At 33.3% G+C, this 13,759-nt stretch overlaps 1 protein-coding gene across 9 annotated transcripts in view; it reads right to left on the bottom strand.

Annotated features, from left to right (window-relative positions):
• The window catches only part of 140up (RPII140-upstream gene protein), a 109,204-nt gene that overhangs the window by 61,937 nt on the left and 33,508 nt on the right, over positions 1–13,759 (bottom strand). For 7 of the 9 annotated variants that reach the window (XM_085819675.1, XM_085819679.1, XM_085819680.1 and 4 more), the window contains exon 5: positions 7,109–7,187. The exons of the other annotated variants lie outside the window; for them this stretch is intronic. In XM_085819675.1, coding sequence (XP_085675801.1) covers positions 7,109–7,187 — 79 coding nt within the window. The remainder of the gene's footprint in view (positions 1–7,108; positions 7,188–13,759) is intronic. 9 annotated transcript variants of the gene reach the window in all.

Below are 13,759 nucleotides of genomic sequence, written 5' to 3'. Positions count from 1 at the left end.
CATATTCTATGGAAGATTACGTTATTCAAATTTTGATGGCTCTAGGTACTGCTGTTTTATCACAATGCAAGAAATATACATACATTTATGCAGATTCTTCATTATTTAATTTCTTTAAATATAAGACAAGGCGATAATATATGGTCGGAACAATTTGAAAAGTGATAAAGCCTTTTAAAGTTTTTGACGCAAAAATGCCAAAATGAAATTAATAGTCCTTGAGGGCAAATTGCCCCTTTGGACCAGAAAATCTGAAAGGATTCAGATTTTAACATTGCACCAGTTTGTTAAGAATTTTTATTCTTGCTGAGTTCGCAGTTTACCAATCTACTCTTTGGACTCATTCCTGCTAACACTTGTTTTTAATCCTCTTAACTTCTTTATTAACATTGCTTTCTGCATAATTACACCACATAAAATTCAACACCGAAAACACGAAATTTTTTAAAGCAGCCATTGTTTAGCATTCTTGATAGAGTGCTGAGTGTTGCCATTAATTTTTCTCACAAGTAACCCTTTGACGCACACGATATTTTTTTTTATAATTTTTTAACTAAAAACTCTAGAAATTGAATATTATGATCCTAGAGAAAAATAATATATGATTTTAAAAAATCTACTCTTGCCCATTGTTCTGTGGGTGGTCGTCGCACTGTGAAACCACCGCGCGTCTAGGACATTGAAACTTTCTGATGTAGTAGGAAAAAAAAAAACTTACCATTTTCCGCGAGCGTTTCCAATAAATGATGAAATTTACAGATTTAAAAAAAATGTATGTAAGAATTGCATTATATATAATTTTTTTACATTATTTTACAAAGTAAATCGTCAGAAAAAATTAAAAAATAAACATTTATGTAATTTTCTATAGCAGTGAAAATATAAGTACCTACATAATAAGAACATTTAGATGAATGGATAAAAAAACTTAATAAAATAAGGATAAAAAAGAACTCAACGTTTTTTTTTAATTTTTTTTTATTTTTTTATTTATTTATTTATTTATTTATTTATTTTTTTTTTGTGTGTGTGTGTGTGTGACACTGTTCAAAGCATGTTTTGTCTCTTTGGTACATGCACAGACCCACATTGCACGTTTCGCACATACATCTTGTTCTATGAGGTTTCTTCCTTGTGCTACAAAATGTACACTGCCTGGATTTAAATTTCACTGGTATATGTCCAGCATTATTTAGTTTCTTTTCATCTGGCACATGAAATTTGTGGTTTTTTATGTTAATGGGGGGGGCGGGGCTTGGTCTTTTTGGCTTTGTACGGATCGTTCGTTTCTCATTCATACTTATTTTATTTGTATTTGGTCCCAAAATATTCAGAAAATATTTTAAATTTAAATAAAACTTTTATGCAATTTCTATTTTTAATTATAGCAAAGTATATTTACATTAAATTTAAACCACAGGAAATAGTTTATAAAATCACAATACTAGCTTGGGGAGCATGTGTTGTGATGTCAGAGAAAAGTACTTGGAAAAGAAAGACTTTTTACTGGGCAGGTGCATGTATTGTTTAGTAATAAAATAACTCTGTGGTTTCAAAGCCCTTTTTCTATATCCTGGTAAAAATAAACATTCCTATTTGAAAAGCAAGCGAATGCCATTGAGAAGCAAACGCCAGTGGTTTCAAAGCACGACTACCGAGCTTCTAGAGCAGGGGTCGCCAAAGTGGTCTATATAGACCCCTAGGGGTCTATTTAACAAGAGTAGGGGTCTATCTGATCCAAAGGGTCTATTGGGACTCGAAGGAAAAACAGCTCTTAATACGCAAATCACATATATCTAACTGCATACATAAAAATTTAAAATATTTTTATAATTGACTTAATATTATATTCTTTATAGAAAATAAAATAATAAATCAGAAAACAATCTGCCCCTTTTTTTCTTATGGGTTTTCGTATGTATACCGTGACGTCACAACTTGACCTTGTGACCAGTTTGTAATTTGCACGACTCATAGTATGTAGGCAGAAGAGCAATTGAGGCTTATCCGTGTCTCTTGCTGGCAAACCCATCAACCAATTAGGAGCCTTTGGCACAGACTTGGCGAGCGACGACACTGCCGTTGGCTTTCTATGCATTAAGTGCGAAGGGAATCTTCAGTACTCCGTTTTCTTTCTTCTTAAGTGTTTGGTTTTAGTTTTTTTCTTTTTTATACGCATTACGTTACGCATTGTGTCGTTGGTTCGTCCTTTGTCTCCATCGCAAACCATACGAGCCTTGCATATGAGTCAGATGCATATGTACGCTTGTCCAATTCTACACTGGATGCTACAAATGCAAATATCATATGCATTTTCAGCTATCTTTGTGAACTGTGAACAGTATTAAATGCTTGTAGTGTCATTATTACTACTATTATATCTACCATTGGATAATGAGTTATTGTTTCTATAAAACTATTCGTTTAGTTTTGATATCAATTTTAATTATTGTTACTTGTGAAAAGGTAAGCTTTAATAATGTGGATTAGTATAATATACCAACTTAATTTTAACTTATTTACAGAACCCTAATTTAAAAATGACAGCTTCAGTATCTAAAAAGAAATGTCGGTATTATTCATTGGATTACTTAAAATTTGGATTTATTTGTTCACCGACAAATGAAACTATTCCTATGTGTCTTATATGCGAAAAAACTTTTGGAAATGAATACATGAAACCGTCAAAAATGGAAGATCATCTTGAAAGGCTTCATTCAGATAAAAAAAAAATGAAGAATTAGAATTTTTCAAAAAACTCACATGAAACTCACAAGAAAAATTCACATGTCGACCAACTCTAAAAAGTTTTATGAAACAGTCTACTGAAACTGAAAATGAAGGAGGATTAATTGCTTCGTACAAGATTTCGCTTAATATAGCAAAGAGGGGAAAACCCCACACAATTGCAGTCTTTGCCATTAAGTGCAAATTCTGTAAAACAGCGTATTGACGAAATGGCCGAAGAAATAGAAAACACAGTAGTTTCGAAGCTAAAAAATTGCAAGCTCTCTATACAACTTGATGAATCTGTTTTTGGCGTTTCTGCTATTCTTATGGCGTATGTTAGATATTTCAGTAAAATTAAAGGAGAAGTCATTGATGAATTTTTATTTGCTAAATATCTTGAAACCGATGGGAAGGGAGTGACAATTTTTAGATGTTTACAAGAATATTGAAATAAATATGACATTCCGCTTGAAAATATAATAGCAGTAGCCACAGATGGCACACCTTCTATGGTAGGGCATTACGGAGGTTTTGCTACATGCCTCAAAGAAAAAGTGCCCGGTATTTGTACTATTCATTGTGTGTTGCATAGACACAACTTAGTAGCAAAATATCTGAGTTCAGAGTTACATGAAGCTTTACAGTTTTGTATTAAATCTATTAATCAAATTAAAGCTCAACCTCTTAAATCAAGATTATTTGCCAAACTTTGTGAGGAAAACAATGAGTTATTTAACCAATTACTTCTGCACACCGAGGTTAGATGGTTGTCTAGAGGTGTATGCTTGCAACGGCTCATTAATTTATTTGACTCTACGACAGAATTTCTGAACGAAATAAATCCTGTTCTAAGCAATGAACTCCAAAACAATAAGAACCATATTTTTTATTTAGCAGACTTATTTGGAAAATTTAATGACGTTCAAACAAAACTGTAAGGAAAAGATTTAACAATTATCCAAGCTCAGACAATACTGTTAGGCTTCCAAGTAAAATTAAATTTATTTAGATCTTCATTGCTACGTAAGGATTATAAGTATTTTTCAAATCTGCAACAATTAAAAATAAAAGAAGAAGACTTGGAAATATATACAAATCATCTTAAAAAATTAAGCGACAATTTTAAACTGCGCTTTGTTGATTTGGAAAACATCGACATCCCTGATTGGATTATTGCGCCATTAACATCGACATCAACATACAAGATGAGCTTGCTGAACTATTGTCCGATCTTGAAGCAAAAACGCTTATTAAAAATTTGACAATACATTAATTTTGGACTAATATAAATATAAAGCAAAAATATGTGAAACTTTACGAAATGGCTCAGCCATTTATGCCGGCATTTCCAAGTTCGTATATGGTTGAAGCCGGTTTCAGTCATGTTAATTCAATTTTAACTAAAAACAGAAATAAATTAAATGTGGAGCTTCGAGGGGATTTACGGTTAAAATTGACTAATTTCGAACCCAATATAGCGAACCTTGCCAAGAAACACCAGGCACACTCATCTCATTAAGAAGTAAAAAATCTGTAGCTACTTTACTTACTGTTTCTGATTTATTAAATATTTAGACTAATATATAGTTTTATTTTAATTACCTGAAAATTACCTTTATGGGGGTCTATGGAGATTTCGAAAAATTATATAGGGGGCGATGATAAAAAAAGTTTGGCAACCCCTGCTCTAGAGGAGTGTAAGCATTGTGACACAATGCTCTAGTGGCGCAGTGGTCGCGCCCTGAAACCACATAGCAAATGCCATACATATAGAGGGTTTTTTTTATATATATAGTTTAATTACTGCAATTTTTTATTGCTTATGATAGAAATCATGATGTGCGATGACTAACTTTTGAAATTTTAAGTTGTTTATATTAATAAAAGGAAGTCATTTTGTCTCATCGAAAACGAATTTTAAAAGGCATCCGGTCTGAAGTATTAATACCTAAAACATATATGATTCTACAGTCATTTTGTGTTATTTAGATGTAAAAGATCAGTAATCAATTCATTTTCACTCAAAAATTTCGGAAAAAAGAAAAAAAAAATTCGGAAAATGGTGGTTTCAAGGCGTGACCACCGTGCGTCAAAGGGTTAAACCTTCTCTCCTTTGTTACCAGGTTTCCGGAAACCCATACATTTTCTGAAAGCTTATGTCACAAGGAGAAAAACTGTGAAATCTTAGGGGAAGTGGGACAAATGCCTAGGAGCTATAGCACCCAAAAAGTATCATTAAAGTGTTGGAAACATGACACCAAAAGTAACTAAAGTGCTCGTTTCAGGTATTTTAATGAACTAATAATATGGTAAGAAGGTGGATCTCAGTATAACGGAAGAAACAACTCGTTAAAAAGAAATGATATACATTAGGATGTTGAAAATGTGACCTGTTATTGATTTCAAACAAAATCTATTACAAGAGACAATTAATGTGCAGTTCACCAAATAAACAGCGAGACAGACAGAAAGACAGTTCATAATGGGCACATTTTACAAAAGCGACAGCCTCACACTTTGCACACTCATAATTTGTCAATGAATCAAAGCAGTAATCCACTGGCGCAATCCACATTCCAGGTTTGTCGTCCAAGTATCCACCCTTATAAAAAGCATACTTAATGAAGTTCTTGAAATGAGGAGTGCTGAACTCATATAGGGAAAAAGACTGCAGAGCGAGAATATATCGCGATGCCAAATGTGCTTCTGTGTCTTGATAATGATTGTGTCCGTTATGTAACGAGCAAAAGATTTGCAGTGGCTGAAAAAATGAACATCCAGACACTGGATCTTTCCCATACATCTTTCAGGTACCAGTTCTTTTTTGTAGGACTTTAATATCAGGTACTTTGGAAGCAAACAATGCATGAACATACAAGAAATAGAGACGTCATTACAGGAACATGTCCATCTATATACACTTTAATGATATTTTGTGGGTCCTACAGCTCCTAAATGCTTGTTCCTCTGCCCCTAAGACTTCACAGTTTTTCTTCTTGTGACATAAGTTTTCACAAAATGTATGGATTTCCAGCAAACCAGTATCAAAGGAGAGAACATTAACTTGACAGTCTTTATTCAGATCACCTATCAATGCTCAGCTTTCTTTCTAAGATGACTTACATGACATTCTGTTATTGCTTTTAATATTTTGTCTTTTTAATTTGATTTATTAAACATCACTTTCTTTGCATTTATGCCATACAAAATTCAACAACAAAATTACAAAATATTTAAAAACAGTTATCTTCAGAATTCCTGATAAAGTGTTAAGTGCTGCCTTGCAATTTTATATTCGCTATACGTTTTCTTTAAAAATAAGCCATGGCAATAATATTTAGTAGCAACATCCTTTCATTTGTGTTGCCATACATTTTTTTATCTGCTATATTATTTCTTTAAAAATAATACTTGATGCTAGGCCAATTTCATTTTTTTAATTTTCTTACAATTTTACACTGAGAAAATCCTCAATAGTGAAAATCCTCAATAGTGATTTATTCAGTGGTTTTAAATACAATGAAAATTAAATTATTAATTAATGCACATAGCATTTGTGTGGATAAATTTAGTAATGTACAATATGTTGAAATAAAATAAAATTAAATACAAGAATAAACCACATTATTACTTGAATCTTCATATAAATCTACAAATATCTACAGCAGATTAAGATAATTTAGATCAAATGAAATTTAATGCAACAAAGATCAATAAAATGCAATAAATGTAATAATAATGAAAAAATGTAATCAAGATGAAATAAAATTTAATAAGAAAAATTATTATTATAAAAGTTAAATTAATATTATTAAATCAGTAGAGGGAATGGAATTTGCCTAATTTAAGTTTCATTAATTCAATAAATTTTATTGAATGTTAAATTAATTTAAATTAACATTCAATTAGTAAATTAATTTTAATTTAGCATTCAATAATTTCATTTATTGCTGGGAAACATTTTCTTACATAAAGGCTAAAAATAAAAAACTATGAGATTTAATGATTTAGCAAGAGAGTTGGCAGCTATGTTATGTGCATGGTTTCCAGAACTTGGTGCATTCTGAAAAATTTGGCGATTTCTACCAAGATGGTTGTGAAAATACTTCAGTAAACTTTAAGCATCAAATAAGGAGCAAATATGATTGTTGTGTGGAAAATTCTTCTTTTTCATATCAATTCTCAGTGTTGTTTACATGTGCCCATTATTTTCATATAATTTGCACTGCTAATCATTTTTCTGTTCTACAATACTCTGTCTATTATGCAAATTTCATATCAAATGGTTGCTTCCTTCACAGTTTTAATGCCTAGGAGCATATTTTGCTGTTAAAAGAATTAAATTTAAGAAAAAGAAAAGGATAATTTAAAATTATACCCAAGCACTCCTCCAAGACATCCAGCTACAGAAACACCTTTTAATCCATAATTCAATCTAAAGAGGCCTCCTAATATTGCTAAAAAAATTTAAGTGAATTTTAACAAAAAACTATGATATTGCCAAATAAATAACCCCTAATACTATTGCTTAACTAAAAGTAAAAATATTCAATCACTTTTACATATAATCAAATACACTCACTTCCAAAAGTTAAGCACAGAGAGGAAAATGCTAATTTCCGGAAGCTAATCAGAATTGAAGAGGATGCAATTCGCTGCAGAGGTAGATGGAAGTATGCAAATATGTTAGGTAACAGCCAATCGCGCTTTCATGTCAAGAAATATGCAAAAAAGGCAGTCTTATAAGAAGCCAGCTTTATGAAGGGTTACAGAAGTTGATTGTAAGTGCTGATAGAAGGTGTTTAAAACTTCTGTACAATTTATTTTTAAGACATACATGTTTCTATGACTTCCAGAAGACTAAAGGAAGATTCTGAGTGCTGGCATGCTGTGGGGTGCATTGAAGCAGGATAGTCGATCACAGATGTTGCTCTTTTTCTTCGGCGTTCATCATTCTGTAATTTCAAGTTTATGGAAACAATTCCAAACCACACAGACAGTTGTCCGAAGGTCCGTAGCCGGTCGCCCAAGGGTTACAACCCCCCGTGGAAGATTGATATATTACTATTGTAGCCAAGCGGAATCGCAGAGCGACCTCCACACGTGTGACATCTATAGTTACAGCATCCATTGGTAAGGCGATATCTGCAGCTACTGTATGCCGAAGATTACATATGAGTGGACTGTACGCCAGGGTACCTTGAGTTTGTGTTCCTCTATCCGTCCAATCAAGAGGGGCACAATTACTGTAGTGCTGGAAATATGTCAATTGGAATGTGTCTGACTGGGGCAATGTCATGTTTACTGATGAGTCAAGATTTGCTCTGGAGCCAGATGACAAGTGTATAGGGATATGGCATAAAAAATGAACACGCAATCAGTCCCAAAACATCACGCATTCCGAGGTGGAAGCGCATTATGGTGTGGGCGGGACTTCATTAGGATACCGCACCGACCTGCACATCTTTACACGGGGATCTTTGACGGCTCTCCGGTATCAAGATGAAGCCCTAGAACCCATTGTGAGATTGTACGCTGCAGCAGTAGGCCCTACGTTTGTTTTAATGGACGATAACGCATGTCCTTATACAGCTGACATCGTCAATGACTACCTGGAGAGTGAAGGGTTTGCATGTATGGCATGCCAGCATATTCGCCCGATCTTAATCCCATTGAAAATCTTTGGGATGCTTTCGGCCATGCTGTATAATCACGTTTCTCACCTCCAGCCACTCTTTTTAAGCTGGAAACTGCTGTACAAGAAGAATGGTGATTGCTTAATTCTGCGGTGGTTGACCACCTAATTGAAAGCATGGTCACAAGGTGTAAACTTTGTATACAGATAAGGGGGGATCACATACCCTATTAATGTCCTTTTTTTTTTTTCATTTTATGCTGTTTATTTTCACTTTATACATAATTCTGTTTAAGTCTACAGTATGTCATTAACTGATAACTTACAAAAATTTAATATTATTTTCATTTCTGTATATAATTATTGATTTTGTTTTATGCACAAATATATATGCTACTTTCCTGCCGAATTTTGTGTCAATCAAAGCAGTATTTGTTGATTTTTTTGTATTTTACATCTTCGTGCTTAACTTTTGGAAGTGAGTGTAGTTTGATGTTTGGACTCAATACATAACTATTACAATTTTTACATTTACACAGGATTTATTTCACCAAATTTCATTAAAAAAGCACATAAATATGTCCACATCTAAAAAATTCATTCACTTTTTTTAGGTATCACAAATATCAATTTAAACTTTAATAAGAGAGACCTTCTGTGATGATTCCGATGATAATGAATTGACTCAAGCAAAAACTGCAAAATAATCATTTGGAATTATGGCCCCTTAAAAAGAATTATTATACAAGAGAATAAGAATTATTATATTAAAGGGAAAAATTCTATATATTTATCTTTTCTTTTAGTAACACTCATATTTGGGTCACATGTACTCTTTCATTAGCAAATTTAGGTACACTATGGAAAAAAAAAAAAAAAAAAGAGAGAGAGAGACAGTTCTATATCTCCCATTCTACTCAGCCGGTTGACGAAATTCAAATTGCGTTTTTCATGTTTCGAAAGCATGACTTAAGATATATATTAGATTTATATATAGCATAGTTCTAACATAAGTATTCTGACACAAAATCAGACCTTATTATAAAATGACATGCCAATTTTTTCCATATTTCAATTCTACAACTCAAATTATGCCTAAATACCTAATTTTGTAAAATTTGATGCAAAATTTAAAGAGAAATTCAAAAATTTATCTTGGCGCACTTTTTTCAGTTTTTGCCAAGAATAATTCACTTGGAGAGCTTCTTAATTTATAGTAATCTATTTTCATTTTCTTTTTTTCATTGCAGACAAGCGGGGGGAAAAAATCATCCTTCATACTTTCAATTGATTTTAACAAAGTGCTTAAACCACATTTGGTATTATTATCGCTCAAAAACAAGATACAAAATTTCAAAACTCTCCAATATGTAAATTATTTACATCTTAGAAAATTTTGAATTCATAAAAACCGGTACTATTTCGTTTTTAGTACTATAAAAAATTGCAGCGAAAATGTACGCGCAAAAGCGCCAAATCCAGCAAACGTGCCCATTTAACAGCGCGCCAAATCTAGCGTACGTGCTGATTTCAAATTGTATAAGTTTAGATAGTTCTATATTTCTTATGACACTTGTGATATTAGGCCTTTCTTCATCCTCCACCTCATAGAGAAATAACTCCAACTTTTTGTATTTTGAACATTTATTGCCCGAACACAAAACTAATACTAAACTACAATACTAATAACTGAAATATATAAAGTAATACAAATTAATTTCGGTTTCATTAATGGCTCCCACGAGTCTTCCCTATGACCTCTCTGTCGGTCTCCCTCTTGGAAACTTAACTTTTTCACGCCTTCAGATTGAGAGCCAGCGCGTCTATACATCTTGTTGGTTGGCATCACCCATACATCACACCCCCATCCAAGATTGAAATAGGGTGAAAGCCGACTGAAATATGACAAATTACGGTGATGTCAAACAAAAGAGTTACTTATCTACTAAAGTCTACAAATCAATCAATACTGAAGTTGAAAGATACATAATAGAATACTTATACAGGTTACTTCTACACCTACTACAAGACTTCTTCTGAAACTGTAACATATAAATGATTAAAAATTAGTAATCAAACAATTCTAATGCAATAGAATAATACTTAAAAGTTTCTACGGGACACTTAAAAGTTCTCTATGAGAGCAGCTGAAAAGAAAACACACACAAAAGAAAATAATAATCCTAAGAGTTCATAAATGTCTATAAAAAGTTCTTTCTTTCACACAAGTCACTTAATAGTCTCTAGTCTGGACAACACACCTGCATTGTTATACTTAGCACCTGGGCAATGCGAAATTCTAGTATCATACTTTTGTAATGCTAAAGCCCACGTCTGTAACTTAGAAGAGTGTAATGCGTTCTTTGTGATGAAAGTTAATGGATTGTGATCAGTTATCAGTGCCACAGGTGATCCAAAAATCCAAGTTTCAAACTTTTTCAGGCTCCAAATAACAGCATAAGCTTCCCTCTCGATAGTTGGCCATGCTTGTTGTGTTTTGGTTAGTTTCTGGCTGGCGTAACTAATCGGGTACAACTTTCCATTTTTTCATTGAGATAAGCAGGCTCCAACACCTGTTGAAGATGCATGACATTGAATTGTAAAAGGTAGCCCTGGAACAGGAGTATAAAGACTAGGTGCTTCCATTAGGCATTTCTTTAATTTATTCAATGCTTCGTCGTGTTTTTCTGTCCAGCACAGCTCTTCAGGACTTCTTCTTTTGGTGAGCTTGGTTAATGGATAAGCTGTTTCGGCGTGGAATGTAATCTCTGTAATAATTACATAGGCCTAAAATGCTTTTCAATTGTTTCTTCATTTAACGTCTCGCTAATTTCTAGACAGCCTCCCTTTCTCTGGATCAGTACGATGATTGCCGGAACCGATGATATGTCCTAGATACTTAATGTGAGTTTTAGCAAAGGAACATTTCTTGAGATTTACAGAAAACTTTAGTTCTAAAAGTTTTGAAAAAATGGTGTCAAGATGTACTAAATGTTCATTCCAACTATTTGAATAAACTGCTATGTCATCAACATAGGCTCGAGCAAAATCTTTGTATTTAGCAAGGGCTTGGTTCATCACTCTCTGAAATGTTGCAGTGGCATTGCGTACCCCGAAAGGCATGACTTTAAATTGATACTGAGCCCGATGCGTCTTCAAACATGCTAATTCTTGACTTTCTCTTTCTAATGGTATAGCCCAATAACCTTTGAGTAAATCAATGGTGGATATCACTTTGACTTTTCCAATGTGGAATAAGAGCTCTTTAGGATTTTCCATAGTGAAGTTATCTGGTTTCGTTACTGCATTAAGAGATCTAAAATCAATGCAAAGGCGAAGATTACCATCTTTCTTCATAACGCATACGATAGGATACGAAATTTCAGCATCAATTTCTTCAATCAATCCCAATGACAATATTTCTTCGATTTCTTTGTCTACTAGCGGCTTCAATGCTTCTGGAATTCGATAAACATATGGCTTCTTTCTTTCAGTGTCATTTAATCTTATTTTATGTTCTCCTATTTGGGCAATTTTACCTTATTTATAAATAACTTGTCATATTTTCTTACCAAGTTCATCATGTCATTCCTTTTATAATCATCTAAATGGCTTAAGTCTACTTCGCTAAGATGAAAATGATTGGACTTGTCACTCACACTGACTGTGGGATGGACTTCTTCTAGTTCTTCTTCGTTCTCAAATGTTACACCTACTGCCTGTACTTTTGGATTAAATTTTCTAATTTTATTTACGTGTACTCTTCTTATTGTACCATCTGCCAGTTTGACTCTGTAAGAATCTGGATTACAACGAGATACTATTTCTGCAGGTCTGTCCATCTGGCATATAATTTATTACTAGAATCTGGAATCAGCAGGTACACTTGATCTCCAGGATTGAATTCTTTATGTATCGCTCTTCGATTAGCATATCTTGCATATGCACCTTGTTTCAATTCTGCAATTAAAAATGCTTGCTCTGCTGCTATTTCCAAATTCATCTTTAGCTCCTGTAGATAATTAACAGCACTTTTACCCAATTTTATTGGTAATGGAATGTTTCCTGACCATGATGATTTTAATACTGACAATGGACCTCTGGCCTCTCTTCAATACATTAATTTAAATGGGGATACTCCCGTAGTACAATTTGGAATTTCACGGTAAGCGAATAACAGGTATGGTATGTGTTTGTCCCGATTTTAGAGTCATTTCTAATGATATGATGAAGCATAAGTTTTAGAACTTGGTTATACCGTTCAACTAATCCCGAACTTTGTGGTTGTCCTGTTATTGCAAATCTAGGACTTGCTCCTAATTTGGCATGAAATTCTTGTGTTAGTTCTGCAACAAAATTGGTACCTTAATTGCTAGGTATTACCCGAGGTATTCCCATTCTCATAAAGATTTCTAATAATGCGTCGCATGTTGATTTTGTGCTATTTGTTCTCAAAGGGACAACTTCTGGCCACCTAGAATGTTGGTCGATTAGACATAGTACATATTTGTGTTTACGTGCTGCTGGAGGTTCAATTGGACCGATTATATCTACGTTCACTGTGTCAAATGGAAATTCAGGTCTCTGAACTGGAACTATGGGTATACAATCACTGGTTCTTCCTCTACTTTGTAATTGACATTCCTTACAAGTTTTACAATATTCTTCAATATCTCGTGACATGTTTGGCCAATAAAATGAATAACGAATCCTTTCTTTTGTTTTTCTCATCCCTAAGTAATTTGAAAAAATAGATTGGTAAACTAATTTTAAAATTTGTTCCCTTCTAACTTTAGGCAATACCAACTGACTAACTTGTTAACTTGAAATTCTTTCAGATCAAATCAAATCATCCATTAAAAAATATTTATTTTTATTTCTTTGCGCGTCTTTACAGATATTGCATAATGTCTCACATTCCCTTTGCTGTTGTTTAAAAATACTGTCATCCGAATGTTGACCCACATTTAATTTATCCTCACTTTCGTTTTCACACTGAATGCAACTTATGACTAAATTTTGCTCTCCTCCTGTCATAAATAAATCAGCACGGCTTTCACCTTCGAATTGTTTTGACTGATGACACTTCACTTCCGGTATCTGTGATGGAGACACTGTGTCACAATCACGATTCGCGCTAAGCAGATGTGATTCAGAGGTCAATAAATCATAAACATTTGGAGTAATTACGCAGGGAATATGCAGTTTTTCTGTTAAAGCTACTAATATTTCGACAGGTTTCAATAAATTAGGGTTATCAACATTTCTGATGGATATAGGAATTCTAGCCCCTTTAGATGAAATGATTTCTCCAAATGCGGAAATTAGGTCAATATTACAGTTGTTCTCAACAGAGAAATTTGATATGCGTTTCGGATTTATAACACAAATCTC

This window comes from Stegodyphus dumicola, chromosome 1, assembly GCF_044657685.1.
Source record: "Stegodyphus dumicola isolate Sdum_Otavi_A_Nest chromosome 1, ASM4465768v1".
In the NCBI taxonomy this organism is placed as follows: Eukaryota; Metazoa; Arthropoda; class Arachnida; order Araneae; family Eresidae; genus Stegodyphus; species Stegodyphus dumicola.
The sequence above is the reverse complement of the archived record's forward strand: the minus strand, read 5'-3'. Positions and strand labels throughout refer to the sequence as shown.